The sequence below is a fragment of the Elephas maximus genome, chromosome 12 (genome assembly GCF_024166365.1).
Source record: "Elephas maximus indicus isolate mEleMax1 chromosome 12, mEleMax1 primary haplotype, whole genome shotgun sequence".
Classification (NCBI taxonomy): Eukaryota; Metazoa; Chordata; class Mammalia; order Proboscidea; family Elephantidae; genus Elephas; species Elephas maximus.
In genome coordinates, this window is record NC_064830.1 from 19,390,111 (window position 1) to 19,417,379 (window position 27,269).

The following is a 27,269-nucleotide window of genomic DNA, read 5'->3' on the forward strand; positions in this document are numbered from 1 at the left end:
TCAAGGTATATATGCATACATTTCTTAATTGCCATTTAAAGATAACTTAGCCCTTTTTCTTCTTCTTCTAGCTACTGTAAACATGTGACAACCTATGAAGAATCGAATTATTCTCTGAGTTATCAATTTATACTAAATCTTTTTTCCTTCCTCCTAAGAATAAAGACGTCCTTTCTCCATGAAGAAGTGAGCTTAGTTGAAAAGAAACTTTTTAAGACAAAATACAGTAAAACAAAAAAGAAATCTTCAAGATCCAAAAAAGTGAGAAGATATTGAGGAAAATGAAAGAAACCTTCTTGAAAAAATATTTTAATAGTGACAATAATGTCAAATTGGAATATAAAATCCTACAAAATTGTGGAAATAGGATTTTATCACACATATATATGGTACCATGTATATGTGTATATGTATATATGCGATACATATATACATGCATATATATGCATATATATTGGAAAACAGGTGAACTTTGATTTATTTTTTAAATTATGAATGTTCTTTGAATAATTTAAAACAATAAGTTATATATAAATAAAAAAAATAGTATCTGTAAATTTGTATTCATTGTATTTTAAAGGTAAATTTGCTTTTTAAACTAGATCACTTCCTTACTCCTTCTATCCCAAAGTAAATCCCCAATGGATCAAAGATCTAAACATTATAAACTTTTATGTGTATATATATATATACACACACACACACACACATACAGAAAACAGGTATGGCCTTGAGAATGGGAAAGGACATTCTAAAATGCCTCAAACCCAGAAACTAAAAGGAAAAGATTGATAATGTGATTACAAAGACAAAAGACAAACTGGGAAAAATATTTGTAGCATATAATGGACAAAGGATTAGTTTATTTAATATAAAGAATTTGCTCTTGTACATAATAGGAAAAAGACAAGCTGAGCAATGGATACGAAAAGATAGTTCTCTTAAAACACACACACAAAGACTCCTGAGACCAGAAGAACTAGATGGTGCCCGGCTACCGATTCCAACATTTCTGATCAGGACCACGATAGATAGATCCTGATAGAAAGTGATAAAAATACGGAACACAACTTCAAATTCCAAAAACTCCAGACTTACTGACCCACTGAGAAAGGAGGAATCCCTGAGACTATTACCCTGAGACATTTTTTAAGCCTTGAACCAAAATATATCCCTCAAGTCATCTTTTACCTAAATAGCAAGTTAGCCCATAAAGCAATGAGTATCACCCTTGAGTACCGCACTGTTTTAAAAAACCATCTGTATGAGACTAAATGGTCAACAAATGCTCTAAAGCATAGATGAGAAGGTTGGGGGGCTCTGATACTAGGTTAGTGGGGACAGAGTAACTAGAACAAAAATAATGAAAATGTGGGTACAATGTGACGAACATAACCAGTATCACTGAATAGTATGTGTAGAAGTTGTTGATGAGAACCTGTTTTGCTGCGTATACTTTCAGTGAAAATATAATAAAATATTATTTAAAAAAAAAACAAAGGCTAAGCAAAAAAACAGGGTAGGGTACTCACTCATATTAAAGAAATGCAAATTAAATAAGGAGCTACTATTACCCACATTTTAGATTGGCACAGACTATAAAGGTTTATGATACCTGGAGGATATTGGAAAATTGAGCATTCTTGTTCACAGTTCATCTATTTGTGCAGCAACTATTTATTGTGCATCTACTTTGTTCCAGGCACATTCTAGACACGCGATACATCATCGAACAAAGCCCTTGCGCTTAAGGATCTTTTTGCTTTTTTTTTTTAATTCTCATAAAAAATATAGATTGTACATGTGCCAGTTCAACATTTTTCACTTACACAGTTCACTGAGATCAATTACCTCAATCATGTTGTACAACCGTCACCAGTGTCCTTTGCCAAATTGTCTGTCCTCATATTCAAAAAATCAATGCTTCCTAAACCATGATTTCTCCCATTTCCTCTCCCTCCCACCCCTGGTAACCACTATTGAACTGTGATCTCTCTATATTTACCTATTTTATGTACTTCATATTAGTGAGATTATACAATATTTGTCCTTTTGCGATTGACGTATTTTACTGAGTATAATATTTTCAAGGTTCATCCATGTTGTGGCATATATCAGGACTTCATTTCTCTTTATGGCAGAATAATACTCTATCGTATGCATGTACCATATTATGTTTATCCATTCATCTGTTGATGGGTATTTGGATTGTTTCTATGTTTTGGCTGTTGTGAAAAATGCTGTAGTGAACACTGGTGTACATGCGTCTATTCATGTCACTACTTTCAAGTCTCTAGGGTATATACATGAGTGGAATTGCTGGGTCATATGGTAGCTTTATATTTAGCTTTTTGAGGAACCACCAAACTGCCCTCTATAGCGGCTGGTACCATTTTGCATTCCCACCACCAATGAATGAAGGTTCCAATTTCTGCACATCCTCACCAACATTTGTCCATGTTTTTCATCTTAGCCATCCCAGTGGTAGTAAAGTGGTATCATTATGGTTTTGATTTGCATCTCCTCAACTTGACGGCACTGGGTTCAGGGTTCTAATGGCTAATGGGAGCCCTGGTGGTACAGTGGTTAACAGCTGTGGCGAACTACAGCTGCTTAACCAAAAGGTTGGCAGTTTGAATCCACCCAGCGCTCCTTGGAAACCCTATGGGGCATTTCTACTCTGTCCTATAGGGTTGTTATGAGTTGGAATTGACTCAACGGCAACAAGTTTGGTTTTCTTTTTGGAATGGCTAATGATGTTGAGCATCTTTTCATGTGTTTTTGGCCATTTGAATATCCCGTCTGGTGAAATATCTAGTCAGATCCTTTGCCCATTTTTCTATTGGGCTGTTTGTCTTTTTCTTACTAAGTTTTATGAGTTCTTTATATATTCCGGTTATTAAACTCTAATTGGACATATAAAAAACAAAAACCAAACCCACTGCCATCGAGTCAATTCCGACTCACGGCGATCCTACAGAACAGAGTAGAACTGCCCCATAGAGTTTCCAAGTAGCGCCTGGTGGATTGAAACTGCCAACCTCTTGGTTAGCAGCCGTAGCACTTAACTGCTATGCCACCAGGCTTTCCATTGGACATACAGTTCCCAAAAATTTTCTCCCAGTCTCTAGATTGTCTTTTTACTTTGTTGGCAAAGTCCTTTGATGTACAGAAGTTTTTTATTTTGATGATATCCCATTTATCTTGTCTTTTGTTGCTTATGCTTTCAGTGTATATCTAAGAATCCATTATTGAAGACTAAGTCTCAAAGCATTACTGCTACGTTTTCTTCTAAGAGTTTCATGGTTCTAGGTCATACATTTAGGTCTTTGATCCATTTTGAGTTATTTTTGTATATGGTGTGAGGTAGGGATCTAACGTCATTATTTTGCATATGGAAATCCAGTTGTCCCAGCACCATCTATTAAAGAGACTGTTCTTTTTCCATTTGATAGCTTTAGCATCCTTATCAAAGATTAATTAATTACAGATGTGTATGCTTAACTCTGGACTCAATTCTATTCCATTGGTGTATATGTCTATCATTACACCAGTACCAGACTCTTTTGATTACTGTAGCTTTATAATATGTTTTGAGATCATCTGCCCTTAAGGATCTTATATTCTAATTGGGCAGGGGCAGAGAGTAAACATATATAATGTTTGGAGTAGTGAAATGCAATGAAGAAAAAGCAAGGTAAGGGATAAGTGATAGGGTGGGCCGTTGTATAGAGTGGTCAAGGAGAGACCCTTTGGGGAGGTGACATTTGAGCAGAGACCAACTTACATGAAGTGCAGTAGAGGGGGCAAGCCATGTAGTTATCCAGGGGAGGATCATTCCAGGCAGAGGAAAGAAGTGTACAGGCTCTGAGGTAGGAGATTCTTGATGAACTCAAAGCATAGTTCTGGGTGGCTGCAGCGTTGTGGTTGAATGGCATAGTGGTAGCAGATGGGGTGGAAGAGGTTGCTTAGAAGGCCGTGGTAAGGGGTTTGGATGTATCCCAAGTATGTAATGAGAAGCCCTTGGAAAATTTTGAGCAAAAGAGTGTAATGATCCAGCTTATGCCATAAAAGGATCACTTTGACTATGGTGAACAGAGGGGTTATGGGCAGAAGTAGGCTATTTTAGAGACTGTTATACTGGCTCAGGCAAGAGAGTGATTTGGAGTGGGGAGATTGTCATGGAGGTGTTAAAAAGGAATTAGATCCCAGATACAGGTTAAGTATGGAGTGAATAAGTGTTTGACGATGGGTTGATTGTGAGGTGTGAGAGCAATACAATGAAATGTGTAAAGGACTGAACTACTGACGGTCACAACACCCCTCTTCAGGAGAGAATTTCGGGGAGTGCCCTGGTGGTACAATAGTTAAGAGCTTGGCTGCTAATCAAAAGGTCTGCAGTCGAATCCACCAGCCACTCCTTGGAAACCATATGGGGCAGTTCTACTCTGTCCTATAGGGTCACTAAGTCGGAGTCACTCAGTGGCAATGGGTTTGGTTTGGTTTTGGTTTATAGGGTCACTATGAGTCGGAATTGGCTCGATGGCAATGTATTTTTTATATAGGAAGTATGTCTTTTATAACTCAAAAAAATTGCTTTCTAAAATTTTGAACTAAAAAAAATTCATTTGAATATGAATTTTATAGAACCAACATGATTTGAAGTGCTGAGGCACTTCTGTTGAATAAAAAGTTGCTAACGAATTCCACACTTAAAAATAGTGAGACATAGAGAGCTCAAAGCTATGAAAAGTTTTGGGACACCCACCAATAAGAAATAAGATTAACAGGGAAGAAGGGAAGTGAAAAATAAGGTTTTGCCAAACCTTACAAATTACATTTAGGCATAATGAATAAGTGTTATTTTCCAAGAGTCTGTGTTTTCACATCTGAAAACTATTCCTCCGTAGGAAAAGCCTATCGGTCTGTCTACTGGCAAAAAGACGAGGAAAGAAGCGGCAGTAATAGCGTGTATTAAGCACCCACCGTGTATAAGAGACTGTACTAAGTGGTGTATCTCATTCAGCCTTCTCAGAAGCTCTGTGAGGACCGTACTGCCATCCCCCGATGTAACAGATGAGGAACTAAGGTTCAGAGATGTTAAGTAGCCTGTCCAACGGCACACAGCTAGTATGTGGCTGAGCTGGGATTTGAGCCCAGGTCCTGGACTCCAAATTGCATTTAAAAAATCATAATCTACCATAGACTTCCTATTGTTTTAGCAGTCTGTATGTTTTCCTTTCATTGGCATCCTCAAGATAAAGGAAGGCTTGTGGATATTTTCACAAATTAAATGCAATAAAAATTTCTTGATTGTCTTATTACTCTGGCTCTCAAAATGTGGTCCCCGAACCAGCAACATCGATACCACCTGGGAACTTGTTAGAAATGCAAATTCTGTGTGAGGCTCAATGAGCTCTTCTGGTGATTCTGAGGCATGCTAAAGCATGTGAACCACTGATTTATCATGTCAAAAAAGGCTCAAAAATAGGTGACATGATATATGAAGTAAGGAATGCTTTCAGGCTACAATGAACAGAATCCCTACTAAATCAGGGGTGTTTTTTCCTTACATAATGAAAAGTCTGGAGGTAATTGATGCCACCTTTGGTTCAGTGGCTCAATAGTGTTATCAAGGGCTGAAACACTTTATGATTTTGCTGCACTGCTGTCTTCAGCATGGTGGCTTTTTTTTTTTTTTTTAACTCTATAGCTTGCTACTTCATGGTCCAAGATGGGTTCCATAATTCCACACAACCAAATTCAAGGTAGGAAGAGGGGGCTGTGACTAAAGACTTTCTCAAGAGTTATTTTTGTCTGGCAAGAAAATATTTTCTTAACCACCGATGAGTAATGAGCTCCTTTAAAAAAAATCATCTATATGAGAACAAATGGTCAAAAACTACAGCAAAGATGAGAAGGTAAGAGGGCAGGGAAACTAGAGCACTGGAAATGGTATAACCAGAACAAAATGAATGAGAATGATGACACATTGTGGAAAATGTAACCAATATGACTGAATAATTTACATAGAAATCGTTAAATGGGAACCTAATTTACTGTGTAAACTTTCACCTTAAAATATTTTTAAAAAAGGGAAGAAAATATCTTGTAACCATCCCCCCCAGTTTCCTTTATATTCATCGCCCAGAATGATGTCATTTGTCCACCCTTCAGCCATTAACTGGTCAAAAGGAACAGGATTACCATGACTGGTTTAGATTATCATCATGCATCCCTACCCTCCTAGGATTAAGAATCTTTATCTAATACTTGAACAAAATTGTTGCTGTTAGTTGCTGTCACGTCGCCTCTGGTTCGTAGAAACCCTGTGTATAACAGAACGGAATGTTGCCTAGTCCTGCCCCATCTTCATGGTCCGTGTTACGCTTGAGTCCATTGTTGCTGCCATTGTGTCAGCCCGTCGCACTGAGGGTCTCCCTCACCCTCGGTGGCCCTCCACCTTAACCACAAACATGGTGGGCTCCAGTGATTGATTGAGGGTCTCCCTCACCCTCAGTGGCCCTCCACCTTAACCACAAACATGGTGGGCTCCAGTGATTGATTGAGGGTCTCCCTCACCCTCGGTGGCCCTCCACCTTAACCACAAACATGGTGGGCTCCAGTGATTGAGGGTCTCCCTCACCCTCAGTGGCCCTCCACCTTAACCACAAACATGGTGGGCTCCAGTGATTGATTGAGGGTCTCCCTCACCCTCGGTGGCCCTCCACCTTAACCACAAACATGGTGGGCTCCAGTGATTGAGGGTCTCCCTCACCCTCAGTGGCCCTCCACCTTAACCACAAACATGGTGGGCTCCAGTGATTGAGGGTCTCCCTCACCCTCAGTGGCCCTCCACCTTAACCACAAACATGGTGGGCTCCAGTGATTGATTGAGGGTCTCCCTCACCCTCGGTGGCCCTCCACCTTAACCACAAACATGGTGGGCTCCAGTGATTGAGGGTCTCCCTCACCCTCAGTGGCCCTCCACCTTAACCACAAACATGGTGGGCTCCAGTGATTGATTGAGGGTCTCCCTCACCCTCGGTGGCCCTCCACCTTAACCACAAACATGGTGGGCTCCAGTGATTGATTGAGGGTCTCCCTCACCCTCGGTGGCCCTCCACCTTAACCACAAACATGGTGGGCTCCAGTGATTGATTGAGGGTCTCCCTCACCCTCGGTGGCCCTCCACCTTAACCACAAACATGGTGGGCTCCAGTGATTGATTGAGGGTCTCCCTCACCCTCAGTGGCCCTCCACCTTAACCACAAACATGGTGGGCTCCAGTGATTGATTGAGGGTCTCCCTCACCCTCGGTGGCCCTCCACCTTAACCACAAACATGGTGGGCTCCAGTGATTGATTGAGGGTCTCCCTCACCCTCGGTGGCCCTCCACCTTAACCACAAACATGGTGGGCTCCAGTGATTGATTGAGGGTCTCCCTCACCCTCGGTGGCCCTCCACCTTAACCACAAACATGGTGGGCTCCAGTGATCGGCCCTCCTGGTGATGCCTCCAAAGTAAGCGGTCAGAGTCCTAGACTGTACTCTGTGACCCACAGGGTTTTCACTGGCTGATTTTTGGAAACCTGGTGTCATAGTGGTTAAGAGCTATGTCTGCTAGCCAAAAGGTCGGCAGCTTGAATCCACCAGGCCCTCCCTGGAAACCCTCTGGGACAGTTCTACTCTGTCCGATAGGATCTCATGAGTCACAATCAACTAACAGCAGCGGGTTTGGTTTTTAACTTTCAGAAGTAGATCACCAGGCCTCTCTTCCTAGTCTGTCTTAGTCTGGAAGCTCTGTTGAAACCTGAAATACTGGTGGGATAGTTTCTGGCATCATAACAACATGCAAGCCACCACCGTACAACAAACAGGTGTGTAGTGGTGAACAAAAAACTAGGGTACAGTTAACAGGGAAAGGTGGCGGTGCTGTCTGTTGGATAGGCGATGAGCAATGCTCATGTGTGGTCTTAGGTCTCAAGTTCACAGTCTTCACACCTAGTATGTACAAAATATGATGCTGTGGTATTATGGGTAATACAATTCCTAACATCTATTGACCATCTACCACCATTGCACTGTTAGACACTTTATAGCTATTAGCATCCAGAATTGTTCTAATGGAAATACCTAATAATATCAAACACTTATATGTTTATTATGTATCAGATACTTTTCTAAATGTTTCATATATATCTATATATATAACTGAATTATATTAATAAATGAGTTATTAATTTAATCCTCACAATAACCACATGATGTAGGTACTATTACTCTCATTTTACAGATAGGGAAACTGAGACACAGAGGGGTTAAGTAATTTGCCCAAAGTCACACAGCTGGACTACAGAATAAGTTACTGCAGTACACCGTCTCTTTAGAGATTTAAACAGTCTTTACTCTCAAGGAATTTATAATATTAGCAGAGTCAACATTTATTTCATCACACTAAAAAAAAACCAAACCCGTTGCCATCGAGTCAATTCCAACTTAGAGCAACTGCCCCATAGCATTTCCAAGGAGCAGTTGGTGGGTTTGAACTGCCAACCTTTTTGTCAGCAGCCAAGCTCCTAACCACCGCACCACCAGAGCTCCACACCTCTGGTTCTCAAAATCCTCTGAGTCTCCGGTCTTTCGTCCTTCCTCCACAGGACTGCTTAGTGCTCGGCTCCACCAGCTGCCTTCCATATCCTCACTGGGAGCATGAAGGTGCTTCTAGATCCTTTTCATCCTCCAGGTGCATTAGTTAGGAGCCCTGGTTACGCAGTGATTGAAGCGATTGACGGCTAACCGAAAGGCCAGTGGTTAGAAACCACCAGCGGCTCCTCAGCAGAAAGATGAGCAGTCTGCTTCTGTAGAGATTTACAACTTTGGAAACCCTGTGGGGTTGCTGTGAGTTGGAATAGACTCCATGGCAGTAGGGGTGGCTGGGCAGCCATTTCTTCTCTGGTGCAGTCATTCATATTGGCACAGGGGTACCCTGTAGGTGGTCTCAAGTTCCAGTTCTGCTTAAATACTTGCCTCAGTTATTTCTAAACTACAAAGGCACACAGTTATGACCTAAGGGGCAAAGTGCCATAGTGGATGTACAAATAGAGCTCAACAGGAGGATTGAGGAGGGAGAAATTAATATCACATGGCGCTCTGGGCACAGAGGAGCTGCACTCCCAGTAAGGAGCCCCTGGTCCCCAGGCTGCCCCTGCCCAGGGCAGGAATCAAACTTTTTATTTCCTTTCAGAAGACATATAAATAAATAATTTTGCCAGTAATGTCTGGGTGGTGCAAATATTTAAGCGCTTGACTACTAGCCAAGATGTTAGCGGTTCAAACCCACCCAGAAGCGCCTCCAAAGAAAGGCTTGGCGATTGAGACCAAAAGGTCACAGCTGTGAAAACCCTGTGGAGAACAGTTCTACTCTGAGACACATGGAGTTGCCATGAATCAGAATCGACTTGATAGCCACTGGGACGGGTAGGATGACTTGTGAATCTGTTTTATGAACAAATCTTATTTCTTTTTTTAAATTAAATTCCTTACCAGTCGAGTGAAACATAAGGAGCCCTGGTGACACAATGGTTAAGCACTCAGCTGATCACTGAAAGATCCGCGGTTCAAACCCACCCAGTGGCTCCACGGGAGAAAAGACCCAGCCATCTGCTCCAGTAAAGATTACAGTCTAGGAAGCCCTGTGGGGCTGTTCTCTGTCCTGTAGGGTTGCTATGAGTTGGAATTGACTTGACAGCACACAACATCAGTGAAACATGAATTTGCAATTTAGGTTGCCAACCTAAAGGGAAATAAAACCAAGGGGGATTCACAAGGTCTCAGATCCAATAACACAGCAATGTAAAGTCTGATACTTCTAGGGGACGAAAGTAGAATACAGAGACTGCTGGAAGAAAAGAGATTTAAATTGTTTTATGTCTGTAATCAGTCTGGAAAACTTGGCATCGTGGTTAAGAGCTACGGCTGCTAACCCAAAGGTCAGCAGTTCAAATCCACCAGGCACTCCCTGGAAACTGTATAGGGCAGTTCCACTCTGTCCTATAGGGTCGCTATAAGTCTGAATCGACTCAATAGCAATGGGTTTTTTATGATCAATCTAACTAAGTGTAAGTATATGCAAATATTTTTGTGCTGAGACTGAGTTAAATTTGGTGTTATTTTAATTTCACATTTGGATCATCAAAGCATTATGAAAAATAGCTGTGAAACACATTTATTAAGCACCTATGTTGTGTTGAACATTTTACATGTTTTCTCACTCACTGTAACTGGATAAATCTATTCCTCTACAGTTATAGCAATGAAAGGTTTGGTCACAGGAGATTAAAACAAAAACCTAAACTGTAAAATCAGCGAAGACACAATGGAAGCTGCCTTCTGCGAGAACACAGAGCACCAGACCAAGGATTTCCTCAGTCCGTGGGGACAGCGCATACATTTTGAACATAGTTTTGTTTGTTTTTTAATCCTTCAAAAATGTGTGTTTCTTTAGGCAGTCTGGGACTTCTGTGTTAGACTTAAAAGCAAAGGGAGTGTCTGCTACTTTCCGGGGTTGGCTCCTCTTGCATTGAATCAATCAACATTATTATGGGAATGTGATGGCTAGCAGGTTGGTGCACCCCAGGGTTGCCTTATCTCACGGAAGGGCAGCATTTCGCCTGGGGATGCATGCAGCAGGCTTGTCATTGACACACAGAAGTGCAGCTGCCTTCTAAAGCCCAATGGAAGGAGGGATAGCCCAGGGCTGGCCAGTGTGGCACCTAGCAGCAGGGAGCTACGGATTTTACCTGTAGAGTGTCAGTGGGTCTTTGTTATTTCCTTGGGGTTTTTTTTTTTTTTTTTTTTCACTCCATTGGCCCAAAGCCACCCAGAAAAAAAAAGCAGTCATCAACCCTGTATTTACACAGAAAGCTATATTTCTTGAAAGGAGAGAAGGAGCATTATTTCCTCCATCTGAAAGAAAAACTTGAATAGAAGTTGCAAAGCATGATGTCTCTAAAAGTGTGAACTTTTGAGTATCCAGCCAGTAACTCTTTAAGATTTAAAATGCCTCCGAATGCTTGAAAGTTGAGCAAATTCACACCGTTGTAAGTCTCTTAAAAACTGTGTTCCAGAAGCTTTTAGTGTATGTTCCCTTATTTTGGGCTCTTGTGAAGTATTTAAACATCAAGTGTTTTTTTTGTTTTGTTTTGTTTTTTTGCGTGTGTGCCAGACTTACTTGGTAATACACTAGGACTTGAGAAGCACCTACAAAAGAAGGCTTTTATTGACTTTATAAATTAAGAACCTGGTATTTCAGCTCACTTGGCCTTTTGCCCTTCTGAAACAATTATTTCCTTCTAGAACAATTAGTGCAGGTTTTATGGATCTTTGCATGGAACTGGGTGACTCAGAGCTACTCCCAAAGGACTTTTTAAGTTTGAATACCAATTAAATATAATTACCATTTGTCCCCCTTGTTCTCCACATGAATTTAAATTAAGTTATTAAGTTAAACGTGACCTAAAATGAAGAGAGTGGGCTCTGAGTTTAAAAACTCCCAAGATTAAAAGTAGGAGATAATGGGTCCCTTACCAGGTTGGAGGATAAGAAAATAATATAAAACAAGCCTACTTATTTTTACCTTTCTCTTCTTAGAAATTCATACCAACAAACAAACAAACAAAAACCTCCCTTATAAGATCTCCTCCACCTACAGGTAGCTTCCCTCAGAAGCAGTCACCCAGCTCAGGCCCTCTCCATTCCAAAGGCGTTGTTTTGTTTGTTTGTTTTTGTCTTTAATTGCTCCTTATTATCTATCCACCAAACCAACTGCCATCGAGTTGATTTTGACTCATTGTAACCTCTAGGGTTTCCAAGGCTGTAAATCTCTACAGATCGGTGGAGCTGCTAGTGGTCTCAAACCCTCAACGTTTCATTAGCAGTCCATTGCTTTAACCACTGCACCACCAGGACTCCTTTATCCACCCAACCAAAACAAAACCTGTTGCTATCCGGTCAATTCCAACTCTTAGCGAACCTATAGGACAGAGCAATACTACCTCATAGAGGTTTCCAAGGAGCACCTGGTGGATTTGAACTGCCAACCTTTCAGTTAGCAGCCATAGCATTTAACCACTGTGCCACCAGGGTTTCCTAGCTATCTCCAGTGCTTCTCAAAGTGTAGCCCAGAGACCTGCAACAGAATCACGTGTGCTGCTTGTTAAACATGTTCCTGAGGCTCCTTCTTCCACCCCCCTGCACCACGGAGTATGTGGGGTGGCCTCTGAGAATCTGCATTTCATCACTTCTGTACCCCTCACCCCGTAACCCCCACAGGCCATTCTGATGCACCAGGGAGGCTAGGTACTGCTCACACTCTTCCCCGTTGGGGCCTGAGCCTCCACTGCTCCTCTTCTCCCTGCCCCTGCTGCTCGCTGTGGGCCTCCTCAACTCATTTCCACCCTCCCTCTGCCTGAGAAGTTCACTTCCATGAGCCTTTCTGCGGTGTCAGTGAGCGTTCCTTACTTTCAATTCCTCGGCACTTCCTGCACATCCAATTTTTGGCCTTTGGTATAGCTTACTTACGTATGTGGAGTCCCTGGGCAATGCAAATGGTTAATGTGCTTGGCTGCTGACGGAGAGTTTGGAGGTTCAAGTCCACCCAGACGTACCTCAGAAGAAAGCCCTGACAATCTACTTCCGAAAGATCACCCATTGAAAACCCTATGAGGCACAGCCCTACTCTGATGCACACAGGGTTGCCATGAGTCATGGCTGTCTCCTCAGCAGCCGGTGCTGGTACTTATGTGTGCTGTTTTCCTAACTAGGCATGAAGCCCGTGAGACTGGGGACCATTTCTCATGGCTCCTTACACAGCTGTATGTCCAAGAGATGTTCAGTAAACGTCTTTGATGATAGTAAAAATTAATGATAAAAAGGGAAAAATTACAAAAGCTTCCTCCTTTATTATCAATTACAGCAGTGAAATTATCACTAACAAATGAACTCAGTTGCCTACTTTCCAAATGCTAATTTTGAGCCAAGCTGAAGTACTTTTAAGGCAGAAGGAGAGAAAAAAAAGGCATGAGTTTTGCCTATGGTAGTCCTGTGGACACGTCAAATATCTATATAGTGCTTAGAACGTGCCAGGCACTGTTCTAAGCACTTTATATGTATATAAAAGCACTTTATATATATATATATATATATCTCATTCTATTAATCCTCTTCAGAATGCTCCTTAGAAGCAAGGATGGCGAGACTTTGTCTCATGTACTTTGGACATGTCATCAGGAGGGATCAGTCTGTAGAGAAGGACATCCTGCTTGGTAAAGTAGAGGGTCAGCGGAAAAGAGGAAGACCCTCAATGAGATAGACTGACACAGAGGCTGCAGCAATGGGCTCAAACATAGCAATGATTGTGAGGGTGGTGCAGGACCGGACAGTGTTTTGTTCTGTTATACATCGGATTCCTATGAATCAGAACCTACTCAACAGCACCTAACAACGACCACAATTAATCCTCTCAACAACTCTATGATGTGCCACTGTATTATTTTACAAATAAGGACATTGGGCCATGGAGAAGTTAAATTACTTGCCCAGTGGTTCCTCAAAAAGTTAAACATAGAATTACCATAAACATGTAACCCATTGCTGTTGAATTGATTCCGACTCACAGCGACCCTATAGGATGGAGTAGAACTGCCCCATAGGGTTTCTAAGGAGAGACTGGTGGATTAGAACTGGTGACCTTTTGTTTAACAGCCAAGCTGTTAACCACTGTGTCACCAACCAAAAAAAAAAAAAAAAAACCTATTGCCATCGAGTCGATTCCTACTCATAGCAACCCTACAGGACAGAATAGAACTGCCCCATATGGTTTCCAAGGACAGCCTGATAGGTTCAAACTGCCTGCCTTTTGGTTAGCAGCCATAGCTCTTAACCACTACACCACCAGGGTCCACTGCCAGAACTCCAGAATTACCATCCCGTTGCCATCAAGTCGATTCTGACTCATACAATTCCAATCCTAAGTATATTATATACCCAAAAGACTTGAGAGTAGGGACTCAGACACCTGTATACCAATGTTCATTGCAGCATTATTCAGAATAGCTAAAAGGTGGAAACAACCCAAATGTCCATCAACATATAAATGGATAAACAAAATGTGGTATATCCATACAAAACCAAAACCAAACTCATTGCAGTCGAGTTAATTCCAACTCATAGCAACCCTATAGGACACAGTAGAACTGCCTCTAGGGTTTCCAAGGAGCACCTGGTAGATTCCAACTGCCAACCTTTTGGTTAGCAGCCATAGCTCTTAACCACTATGCCACCAGGGTTTCCAAACAGTGGAATATTATTTAGCCATAAAGAAGAATGAAGTTCTAGTCTGTGCTTCCACGTGGATGAACCTTGAAAACATTAGGAAAAGTGAAATAAGCCAGACACAAAAGGACAAAAGGGGTTAGGTGAATTATCTAAAATAAGCAAATGCATAGAGACAGAAAGTAGATTCGTGGTTATCACGGGCTGAGGGAAAGGGAGGCCCGGCAGTTAATGCTTAATGGGTACACAGTTTCTGTTTGCAGTTATGAAAACATTTCAGAAACATAGTAAGGATGGTTGCACAACCTTGTGAATGTAATTAATGCCACTGAATTGTACACTAAAAAATGATTAACGTGGCAAATTTTATGTTCTGTGAATTTTACAAAAAAAACTCCCACTAGGAAAGGTAAGGTTTAGATTTGGACCTAATGGGAGAAAGAATCTCCCTTCCCCCTCCCCCACCCTCATTTAGCCCTTGGTTTTTTTTCTAAGCAAAGTGTTCCAGTCCAGCTGAGCAAAGAGTTTAAATCTGGACTCCTGGCATAGGCCCCACCAAAAATAAGGTGGAAGTTTAATTTCTTATTTAAAAAAAAAAAAAATTATTTGCCCAGGGTCACACAGCAAGTGTGGGAGCCAAGATGTGATCCCAGGCAGTCGGCTCCAGAGATGGTGAGTTTCACCACCTCACAGCACTGCTCTCAGCCCTGGTGATGTCAGTTGGGAATCTAAAGAACTCAAATTCTACTCAGGAGAAAACATTCTTAGCATTTATGACTAGAGTATACTCACACCACCCTCAACCTCCAGCCCTCTACCCCAAACCTGTTCTTTCTCTATGTTCCTTGTCTCTCAATTATAGTGCCATTCACCCAATCACCCAAGCTATAAATCCCCAACCTCTCCCTTTCCTTCACCCCCAACATCTCATCTGTCACTCAGCCCTGACATTTCCACCACCAAGTGCCTCTCTCACCCACCTCCTTGCCTCCATCAACACAGATCACTGCCCACTTCAGACCCACATTGTCTCCTCCTAGTCTCCTCTCCAAGCATTTATTGTTCCTCTGCCAGTTACCTTCCAAAAGTAGATCTAAGAACACTCTGAGTTTCAAAATCCTTCGGTCGCTCCTTGTTGCCTACACCCTCGATGGCCTGGCCTTGGAAGCCGTTAGTATGTGGTTCCCATACAACTTTTCTTGTCCCATGTCCCACCACTACCCCCTCAGTCTCAGGCAGGAGGCCCAAAGGGGTCCTCCACAAGCCATGACATCTCACACCTCAGGGACTTTGCCCATGCCGTATTCTCCATCAGAAATGTCCTTCTCCCTCTTCTTCAAGAGAACCCTTATTCTTCCTTTATGACCCTCCTCAAAAGCCACCTCCTCAATTCAACCTTCCCCAACTCAGCTCCTCCAGGCAGATGTGATTGTTTTCAAAGCAGGTGGAACACACTACCCTTATGGCACTTACACCTTTGTGAGAATATGCCTGTGTCTCTAGATTGAGTCCCTGTTGTGGACCATGGTTCAGTCATCCATGTGTGCCAGCATAGTGGGTAGGCGGTCAGCATAGCACCCCCTCCCCAACCCTGAGGGCTTGGTAGGAGATGTTAAGAAAGTTGAGAATTTATGTGAAAAATAAAAGGTCACAGAGATAAAATAACATAGGCAGCAAGCTAAAGAAGACGTATACCTAGGACATTGGCCACAGGTAGTTTATAATAACCAGGTTTAATTTCTATTTACTGCCCATAGCTCACTAGAAACTTTTCAGGTTCTCTCCTCCGTGCATTTTCAGTGACATGTCTGTAACTTTGTTTTGCTTTATTAAGGGTCTTGTGCATACTAAGAAGTTTGTTTTTTTGTTTTTGTCCTTTGCCTGGTCCTCCATCTAGATGTTAAATGTCCTTCTGATTTCATATCTTGGAATCAATGCCTCCTGTCTCTTGATTCCCACAATGGCTCCAGAGCACAGTAACTTGGATTTTTGTGACGCTTTGAGTAGCTTTCATTAAAAACTTAGAGGATACCTAAGTAAATAATGGAGCCCTGGTGGCAAAGTGGTTAAGATCTCAGGCTGCTAACCAAAAGGTTGGCAGTTTGAATCCACCAGCTGCTCCTTGGAAACCCTATGGGGCAGTTCTATTCTGTCCTATAGAGTCGCTATGTGTCACAATTGACTCAACGGCACACAACAAGAAGTAATGCTCAACCATCTCCCTGAGTCCCGGACAATATAGCCACAGCTGTGTCCTGTTAACTTCAGACCAAGCACACACCAGACCCTCTCCCCTTGGAAGAAGCAACCCCGCAACTCCCAAGACCTGTTTCCACTGCCTTTCTCTCTCAATGCTTACTGCAAAATTCTCCTGATTCTTCTTTTTTTTTTGATCCCTAGTTCTACCCTTTTCTAATTATCACCAACAGGGATAACTTAAAATTCCAGATATTGGAATGGATGCTCTCATGGGTTAGAAAAGGTACTCAAAAGCAAATCTAAAAATACTAGCATTTCAAGGAAAGGAAAGTTTCAGCTGGGGGAGGATTATTGTAAGGATCTAGTTAATGAAATGTCAGCTTTGGGTAAATGACTTAACTCCTCTTTGCTGGTTTCCTATCTCTAAAGTGAGGATAATATCTCTCGTATCAAAATGTGGTGAGATGCTACATCCACTTTAACTGGATGTTATTTTATATGGAGATGTTTTACCACTAGTAACCTTTTCTTCAAAGAGTAAAATAGGTCAATATGAGCCAGGTAGCAGAGCCCTCTTCTCTCAGGTCCCAGCTGAGGTGTTTTCTTGAAACGGCAATCAACGTGATGGCTACACCCCACTCGTTGCTAATCACAGGCAGAGAGAAGTTTCCTGGAGGTTGAGACCAGCGTTCCTAAGCCTTGGGCTTTCTGGTAGCTGTGTTGCAACTGCTGAGCTTCCCTGGAATGGTCGATCTACAGTGAAGCCGCAGGACAAGAATGTGAGATATCTAGGTTCTTCTGGTTGCCAGCAAGTGGGTGACACCCAACTTGACAGAGCTTCTTCTGCCTCCATTCAGGAACAGAGAGAGCTGTTGGCTTCCTCGTGACTGTGTCTGGATCAAGTCCCAGGTATTTGACAAGGCTCACCTGAGACTAGAGTTATCCTGGCAGTGGCTGGCAGACATGGTGCGGAGAGAGAGCAAAAACCTTCATCACCAATTAAGTGTCATCCCCAAACTAGATACTATCACTGGGAAGCACCAGCCATGACCCTGACACACTTAATGTGTCCAGGCTGCTCTATAATGGGGCCATAGGCTGAACCCAGAATATCACGCAGAAATACTCAAATACCTGCAGTACCATCACATGGAAGGGGAAGCGTGGGACTAGATGGAGACTAGATGCCCGGGTTCAAGTTCTGAACTTAACGGTTATGAGACTTTGGATTCATCACTTGATCTCCCTGGCCCTTGTTTCTCCACGTACAAGATGGGCATGATCCTGTCTAGCTCAGAGGCTTGTTTAAGAATTAGATGAGCTCAGACACACAACCACTTTGAACACTGAATATTGCTGAAATATTAATTCTATTACCATTCTGAATAACAACAATGATTGATCCTCTGCAATATGCTTAATCCTATACTACATGCTGAAGGGATTTTTTTTTTTTAAATATGAGATACTTTCTGTCCCTTAAGCAGTGTATGATATAAAAAAAAAAAAAATTTTTTTTTTTTTTTTGAAAAATAGGAAGGTGGAAAGTTTAATGTTTATTGAGTTCCTATTATGTGCCCGGCATTGTTGGGGATACTTTTCGTAAAACAAAGACAAACAAAACCCTTGGTGATAGTAGTTATTATCCCATATTCCACAATTGAGGAAACTTAGGCACAGAGGTTAAATAACTTTCCTAAGTCACAGAGTAGGAGGTTAAGGGCGGAGAGTCCACACTCTTTCTATTCCACGCCCCGTTTCTCAGGAGTGGGAAGACTTTCATCTCACGACAGTCACAGTGTGAGACACAACGGCTCTGGCAATTTGCGTAGGACAGCCTCTTGGATGACGGCATGGTGCAGAGGTCAGAACAGGAGGCTCTACCATTATCCTTCAAATACTTAACATGTTCCATGACTATCGGCTATTTCATCAGAGTTGAGGTCCCTGAATGTCACAAGCCCTAGAAACGGCTAGCCAGGTTATGATTAAGTTGCATGCTCACCAAACAAGCACATGCGGGTATAGGACAAAGTCCCTGCCTTCCTCGTCTCTGAAGAAGATGGAGCCATCTATCAAGTGTCTATGTGCCAAGCATTGTGTGAGATTCTTTAAGTATGTTATCTTATTTAACTCCACAAAGCTTGATAGTCTTATTCCCATTTTATGGATGAAAAAAATGAGGATTGCTGGTGAAGTAGACTGCTTAAGGTAAAAAATAAGGGGCAGAGCTGGGATTTGAATCCAGATCTCCTTGACTCTAAATTTCTTCTCTCAAAATCATGCAGAACTGAACTAAAAGGCAGAGCAGCTATACCACTCATCGGTGCTATAGTAGAGGGATAGATGAGGCTCAGGGTGGGGGGGTAATTCTAACAGAATGAGGAAGAATTCTTGATCTCAGACGGAATTGGAGCTTGGCCTTTAAAGAAGATGGACTAGGCGGTGAGGTGGAGAGAAGGAATCCACCCACCCACTGCCGTCGAGTCAATTCCATAGGGTTTCCAAGACTGTAAATCTCTACGGAAGCAGATTGCCACATCTTTCTCCTGCGGAGCCACTGCTAACCTTTCAGTTAGCAGTCGACCGCTTTAACCACTGCACCACCAAGACTCCTTGGAGAGAAGGAAAAGCATAGGAAAAACTCATGTCTTGAAATTGCAGGCCAGGGGCACAGGGTAGTGGGGACTTTTTACTGGGACATAAATTTGGAAACGTATGTTAGGGCCAGATAGAGAAGGAACTTGAATGCCAGGCTGAGGAATTTGGACTTCAGCCTGTAAAGCAGGGGTGATTGTTGTTAGTTGCCATCGAGTGAATTCTGACTCACGACGACCCCATGTGTGGAGAGCAGAACTGGTCCACAGGGTTTTGAAGGCTGTGACCTTTTGGAAGCAGATCACCATGCCTCTGGGTAGGTTTGAACCGCCAACCTTTCAGCTAGTAGTCAAGAGCTTAACCATCTGTGCCACCCAGGGACTAGCTATGATCAAAAGTATTCTTAGCTACCATTCTGAGAGTCATGGGACATTGGCACTGAGGTCACTTGCTGGTCAGAGGAAAAGCCTGGGCTGGAACTTCCAGTCTCCTCTCCCCTGCCTCTTTGCCTCTCTGTAAGCTTGTTGGTACCACATGGTCTCCAAAGGGGGGCGGGTTCGAAAATTAGTTCCTTATTCTGAAGCTCATGACTTGGGAAGGTGCCTTCAAAGATCTTCCTCTTAAAAACCACTACCCCATTCTTGAGCTTAAAAAAAGTTATTCCCAAACAAATAAAAAGATGATAAACCTCACTCATAATTTTTAAAAATACAAGTCAAAACAATGAGATACTGTTTTTCATCTAATAGACAGGAAAAGCTCAAAAAGTTTGATAAAGCCCATGACTGGCAAGCATGTGGCACAATAGACAATCTGATACCCCACTGGTAGGAGTCTAAATGGGCACAGTGTTAAAGAGAACAATTTGGCAGGATCCATAAGAATGGGTGTACCTTTCTGTCCAGCAACCCCAGCTCTAGGAATTTATCCTAAGGCTATACTCGAATAAGTGTACAAAATGTAGTTAGAGGAATGCTTACTGCAGAATGTTAATTGTGCAAAGCTGGAAAGAAAAAAAAAAAAAAACCCCAGTTGCTCACCAACAGAATCTAGTTATCACTCACCCATTCAAAGAAATAAATGTAGCCATCTTTTTTTAAAAGTACGGTGGATTTATATGTGCTGATGTGGAAAATATTTAAGATATAAGAAGTGAAAATAAGCAAGTTTCAGAGCATTATACATAGGATGAATCCCATTGTGTAAGAAAACCAAGCTTATGTATGCTTGCATGTATACAGCAAACATCTGGAAAGAGACACATAAGAACTGTTAATGGTGATTATCTTTGGGGAGAGAGACTGGGGATGCAGGAGGGAGGCAGACTGTTGGTCTGTGCTCTGTACCCTTCTGTACTGCTTGAATTTACTTTCTTTCTCTTTCCTTCCTTCTTTCTTCAATCTTTCCTTCCTTTAATATTATCTTTATAATTCAAAAAATAGTAAAAAATTTTAAAATAAAGAAGTTATTGTCAACAGCTCATGGATTTTTAACACATATTTTAGAGAGCTTTTAGAGATAAACTCAACAATCCCATATTCAAATTTATAAAATAGACTCAATTTTTTTTTTAGTTACTAGACCTATGGTCTTATAATCCTGGGCCGTTGGTGTTGTTTTTGGTTTTTATCATTTGATATTTATTCATTCATCCCATATTCATTTTGTGCCTACCATGTGTCAGGCACTGCCGCTGAGGCACAAGGCCTTTAGTCTTAGGCAATGGCAAGATCATTTACCTCAATCCTGGGTATGGCGGGGTTTTCTATAAGCTAATTTTTGGAAGTAGATCACCAGGCTTTTCTTTCTAGTCTATCTTAATCTGGAAGCTCCACTGAAATTTGTCACCCTGGGTGACCTGCTGGTATTTGAAATTCTGGTGACATAACTTCCAGCATCATAGCAACATGAAAACCACCACACTATGACAAACTGACAGATGGGTAACACATGAGCCCCTTGGGCTGGAAGGCACTCAAAATACACTGTGGCTGCAACAATGGACTCGAGCATACCCATGATCGAGAAGATGGCACAGGATCAGGCAATGTTTCAGTCTGTTGTACATGGGGTCACCATGAGTTGGAGCCAACTCAATAACAATTAGCAGCAACAGGTATAGGGAGAAGACTAAGAGGCAGAATGCATGCCTGCAGAGGAATGTATCCAGTCAATAAACATTTACTGGATATTTTCTACGTATATACCAGGAGCTGAAAACATAAAAATGAAAAAGATACAATTCCTGCCCTCTCTTGAAGGGCTCACATTATGGCAGAGACAGACACACAAACAGAAAGTCACATATAACAAATAGAGTGTGGTAAATGTAGTACTGGGGTTCTAGAGAAGGTCCTATGAGTGCACACAGGACACGGAGCCCAGCCTAGAGGAGTCCAGGAAGGCTTTCTGCAGGAATGGGAGGTCTTAGCTGAGTCTGGAAGGTTGAATGGAGTTTGCCAAGCATGGAAGAGGAGGATCAGAGAATGAGGAGAGGAGGCTGGTTCCTGAAAGCACACAGTATGGGAAGAAGCAGAATTGCAAAGGACAAGATGAAGGGTTCACTTGTATACCATGGTAAGGAGTTTGGATTTTATCTTGAGTGTAACAGAGAGACATAATCTACGATTTGTGCTTTATAAAGGTCACTCTGGCAATGGATCAGAGGATAAAGAAGGAAAGACAAGGCAAACAGACATATTTCCAAATTTCAGTTGTTTCAGCACAAGTCTGGTCACTTGCACCATATCTATACCCCACCTGTACTAGTATTACTCAAAATCTTTCTTAAATGAATTCTCTTTTAAAATGTAAATAATTTATTTAAACAGGAAACTAGCGAATGAGGAAAAAAGCATCCTTGGCTCCACTGTTGTCTCCAGAGTTACAGAAACTAAAAATGCCAGACAGGGTAGCAAGAAGTGGGTCTAAGGTGGATGATTTCAGACCCAAGGGGCCAAGAGAACAAGGAGCAGGAAGACGGTGGCATAGATGAAGGGCAGCTGGCACGGGAACAAGGACACCAGTGACCTCCGTGTTGCCAAGTCAGCATCTTACTTGACCTATTGGCAGCATATGACGCAGTTGACAACTCCTGCCTCCTTGTTTCACTTTCTTCACTTGGCTTCCATGCTTTGATTTTCCTCATACCTCAGTGATCTTTCCTTTCCTGTCTCTTCTGCTGGTTCTTCCCAGCCTCTGTGTTGGAGGTTCCAGGGCTCAGTCTTTTCCCTTTCCTTTCCTCCGCTCACTGCCCTGGTGATGAACCCATTTCAAGGCTTTAAATATCACCTATATGCTGTTGACTCCCAGATGTGTATCTTCAGTCCAGACTTCTCTTCTAGACTCCAGACTCATATCCAAAAACCTACCCAATATAGCTACTTGGATCTCTAATCAAAATCTCAAATTTAACATGTCCAAAATAAAACTTTTGATCTCCCAAACCTTCCACATCTACAATCTTCCCTGTGTCAGTGGACAGCAAATCAGTCCTTTTAGTTGCTCGACAGTAAACCTTGTAGTCATCCTTGACTCTTTCTCTCTCATACCTCATGACTAATTTCCAGGGAAACCGCTGGTTCTACCTTCAGAATATATCCTGAGTTCTATGACTTCCCACCACTTCCACTGCTACCACCCTAATCCAAACCACTATTATCTCCTACCTATATTATTGCAATAGCCTCCTCTCTGGTCTCCCTGCTTCCACCTTTGTGCCCCTACTACACAGCAGTCAGATTAATTATTTTAAAACACAAGTGAAATCATGTGACTACCTTACTCCAAACCCTCCCCATCTCACTCAGTAAAAGCCAAAGCCCTTACAATGGCCTACAAGGCCCTACCCAATTTGCTCTCCTTCTCTGCCCCCCACCTTTCTCCCCTTCTATTCTCTTTTTACCATGCTGGTCTTGATGTTCACTGAACACACCAGGCATGCTCCCACCTTACGGATTCTGCACAGCTGTTCCTGTGCCTGGACCACTGTCCCTAAGTATCCTCACGCCTCACTACCCAACCTCCTTCAAGCTTTTGAAGCCCTGACTCCACCCCACACTCCTCCTCTGCCTGTTCTGCTTTATTTTTCTCCAGTAGACTAACATACCATCGTTGTTGTTAGCTGCCGTCCAGATGATTCCGCTTGTTTTGCTTATTGTCTGTTACTCCCCACTAAGATGCTGAATGAAGGCAGGGGAATTTTATCTGGCTTCTTCACTGCTGTATCCCCAGCATCCATAAGAGTGCCTGGCATGTATGGTAGATCTCTCAATAAATGTGTGTTGAATGAATGAACAGACCCTGGAAAAGAAGAGAGCTCCAATTTGAGAAGGAAAATTTGGGCTAGTGACAGGGGAGGAAACAAATACAAGCTGGGTGCTGAGAGGTGTGAGATGGCAATAGGGCTACTGGAGCAGTAGTGGGTAGGACGAGACTGAGACTGAGGAAACAGCCCTGGAGGGGGGCTGAAGCCCAGATGGGGGCTCTAAGAGGGCTAAGGAGCAGGCAGAGCTAAGAACTGATTGGTGAGGCCCAAAGAACTGGGGGGAGGGGTCCCAGAAGAGTGGTGGGGTGGGCATAGACAATGTGGGAAGGCGGCTCGGTTGTGTCAGACGGGTCCACTTTGCACACTACGCACACTTACCGCGGTGAATTAGGAAACAGTGGTTAGGAGACTGTGGCGGTTTTCCAGTGACCATCACGTCGTGGACAATATGGGTCAGATAAATGAATGAGCATGGAGTTCTGCAACTGGACAGCTGCAGTGGGCACGCAGAGGAAGGAGACATTTCTGAGTAATTTCTCGGGTGAGAATTCAGTAAGGATATGAGAACTGAGAGAGAGAGAGAGAGAGAGAAGGATATGAGAACTGAGAGAGAGAGAAGGATCCACGAACGAGGTTGAGGATGGTTCCTAGACCCAGGCAGGCAGATCGTGACCTCGTCAGCTGAGGAGATTTGAACTGCAGGGAACCCGTGAGATGGGGGAGGCTGCGGGGGCTGGATCAGAGCGATGGTCTATCACGGGAACAGCACACGGCTTGGGGGTCGGGGAGGAGGGAAGAACGCCCGGTGCCCACGGAGGTTCCAAGCAGGGTCCGGGCTCTGTCCTGGGGCTGGGGCGGCCCGGGGCTGCTGCGGCGGCTGTGGCAGGAGTGGGGGACCGAGCGGCTGCGTTGCTCTCGGGCATGTGCACAGAGGTTCGCTGAGGGACAGCAGGTGCGCGGCGGCAGCCCCGGAGCGCCAACGCCAGGCCTAACTGGCTGGGGCGCCATCCTGCCGCGCGCTGCGCCGACTCCCAGCGGCTCCGGCTCTGCTCGCGCGGCGCCCCGCTCGCTGGCCAATCAGGAGGCAGCGCCCACCTCCCGGCCCCCGGAGGCCCCGCCCCCAGGCCCCCTCGCCGCCAGCCAATGGGAGGCCGAGCCCGGGCCCTCCAGTGCGCGCAGCCCGCGCCGAGCCGGCTCAGAGAGCGAGAAAAGCGAACCCAACCCGTTGGGGCCGCTGCTCCGGACCCGCCAGCCGCCGTCGCCGCCGCCGCCGCCGCCGCCGCCGCCGCCGCCGCCGCGCGCCCGCCGGCCAGCCGCCGCCTCCTCCCCCCGGATCGGGTGTACTGTCCCAACCCGAAAGTCCAGTTCTGCGGCCCGGCAGCGGCAAGCCCGCGAGATGACACAGGAGTACGACAAGTGAGTGAGGGCGCCGCCGCGGGAGTCCGGCCGGCAGGGCCCGGGGGCGAGGCTGCGAGCCCACCCCTGCCAGGCCCTGAGCCGCCCCGGCTGGCCGCCCTGCTGCCCCGCCGCCTGGCAGCTGCCGGGAGACGAGGGGGCGTCGCCGCCGGTCCCTGCCGGGCGCTCGCGTCGCGTCTCCGCCGCCGCCGCCGCCGAGGGGTCCGGCCGCTGGGGCGCGGCAGGTGCCGCCAGGCTCGGGCTCCGGCTCCGGCTCCGACTCCGGCTCGCGGCGCCGGACGTGCGGGGGCTCGGTGGGCGTCCGGCTCCCGGCTTCCCTCCCTGCGGCCCTCCTCCCCCGCTCCCCTTCCCGGCCTCTTTGTTTCATTGAAGCAGCTCCTGGAGAGACCCTTGCCTTTGGGAAACTCGACACCTGAAAGGAGCTCTCCTCCTCCTCCGCCTTCTCCTCCTGGCTCTCTTCCCCTCCTCCTCCTCCTCCTCGGTCTCGGAGCGCCGGGCCGACCGCAGTCCGCAGAAGCCCGGCCTTTCCCACGCCGCTCCTGCGCGTGCAGAGCGGCCCTGGGGCGCAGACAGCCGGCGAGCGGGCGACCCTATGGGGGACGCGCCCCGATTTTCCGTCATGCCTCAAGGACCAGCAGGTCCGCGGAGGAGAGTTTTGGGGTGCCCCGAGTTTGGCTCACTGCCGCTGTTGATGCGCAGACCACAGACAGGCCTGTGAACGCCCTTGTTTCCCTGCCCCCTCGGAGCCTCTGCTCACTTGAAGTTTGCGTGTCTTGGAGACGCGCTGTTCAGCTGGAAAGGTAGACATCGCCAGGTAATCTGTGGTCGCTAAACAGTGTTAATAGGGCAGACCTGATACAACCTTCAGAAATAGAAATTTAGGGGAAGGTTGGAGCGCGCCTGTGTCCTGGTGTTTTCTTTTCACTAGCTGTGGGGACGAAACAACTACTGTAGGAGTTACTTTGCCACTTGCATCATTGATGGTAATTACAGATTGCCATGTTTTTAATGCGCTGAAATAGCAAGAGGACGAAACTTGTAAAGCAGGGCAATAAACTAGGAAGTACTTCCAAAAATGCCTTTTGGAATTGCTTTGTAATAAAGAAGTATTTTTTGACAAATGCAGCGTGATAATATAAGATAGTAACGTTAGGAGAAATTGGGCGAGGGATAGTCTATTTTCTTTGCAGCTTTTCTGTACGCGTAAAATGATTACAAAATTAAAAAAAAAATTTTAGGCAGTTTAGACCAAAGCAATTCGTATGTTTTGTAAGTGTTAAAGATCACTTTTATGGAATATTTTTAATGGATTGTTTTTGTGTTGTAGAGTATGAAGTTAAATGGTCATTTGGAATATAATTCATACGTTTTTGAGAGGTCGTTGTTGAAGGATTGAGAATTCACCTGAAAGTGATGATGGTCCTTTAGGACTAATCACAGCCTGACGGTCATATAAGGAAAGAAAGGCAACTGGCTTTGTGTTCGTGACTTCTCGTTCAGATAGGACAAAATTTCCAAAGCTAAAATTTTGGCCTTAGGCAGACTTTGGAAATGTAAAACACCTTAAGGGTGATTACAAATGTAAAACCATTTGCAAAAAAATATTTATTTTCTATTCCTTGTACAAATTTTGGATGGGGGTGGAGAAGGGAAGCTGAAAAACTAGCATTACTAGAAGTGAATGAGTCAAGCGCTGTCATCATCTTCTGGAAGCAGCTATTACACTACTAATAATAGTTGAGCAGCATACCAGTAAATCACACATGGTACCACTGCTTCAGTAACTGCTGCAGTCTGGTCTTGGTGGCTCAGGGACTGTCTCTCCATATATTCCTTTTCCTTTTTTAATTTGAGATTTGCATAAATAATCTTTCCCATTTTTGAACATACTATCTGCTTTGAACAACCCATTTTGTTTGTTTTGTGTTAAAATAGCACACCACCTCCAGACCTCTTTCCTCTTCAAATGTAAGCTCTTAAGGCTTTATGCCTAGACGTGAGTAAAAATTGGCTCCAAAATAATACTGAAATTTGACTGAGGATTAATTAAAGTGTTGGATTTTCCCCCCTCTTTCAAAGATGTTCTTTTTCTGAGTCTGTATCTGTTTTTAAAGGTCTGGAAGACTGCCAAATCCTAACCTTTGTTGATTACTTGAAAAGATAATCTTTCCACATTCACTGTTAGAGTAGGTAGGTCACCTTTAGGCCATTTACATACTTCATTTGTGTGTTGCCAGGAGAACTGATCTTTAAACTTGTTAGTTGGAACAGTGATAGTTCAGAGTAGTTTTCAACATTTTAAATTTAATGTTTGTTCTTTCCTTTTAAAGGAAAGCTGCTTCATTTCGCTAGAGTTAGAGTTCTACTTTTCTGTTTATTGACTTATATAATAGTACCAACTGAACAGTTGTTGAGACTGTTGACATTTCAAGTTTTTGCAATCAGTAGTGTTTGCT

General features: G+C 43.9%; 2 protein-coding genes across 8 annotated transcripts in view; both read left to right on the top strand.

Annotated features, from left to right (window-relative positions):
* The window catches only part of TAF1B (TATA-box binding protein associated factor, RNA polymerase I subunit B), a 76,965-nt gene extending 71,702 nt beyond the window's left edge, over positions 1-5,263 (top strand). For 2 of the 4 annotated variants that reach the window (XM_049903182.1, XM_049903185.1), the window contains one exon: positions 72-465. In XM_049903182.1, the coding sequence (XP_049759139.1) occupies positions 72-276 (205 nt within the window). In that variant the 3' untranslated portion in view covers positions 277-465. Of the gene's footprint in view, positions 1-71; positions 466-4,910 lie in introns of those variants that run through there. The other 2 variants (XM_049903184.1, XM_049903183.1) reach the window with 2 other exon arrangements.
* Positions 5,264-24,684: 19,421 nt separating this feature from the next.
* The window catches only part of GRHL1 (grainyhead like transcription factor 1), a 52,293-nt gene continuing 49,708 nt past the window's right edge, over positions 24,685-27,269 (top strand). For 3 of the 4 annotated variants that reach the window (XM_049902847.1, XM_049902848.1, XM_049902850.1), the window contains exon 1: positions 24,685-24,813. In XM_049902847.1, coding sequence (XP_049758804.1) covers positions 24,794-24,813 — 20 coding nt within the window. In that variant the 5' untranslated portion in view covers positions 24,685-24,793. Of the gene's footprint in view, positions 25,628-27,269 lie in introns of all 4 variants that reach the window. The other variant, XM_049902849.1, reaches the window with a different exon arrangement.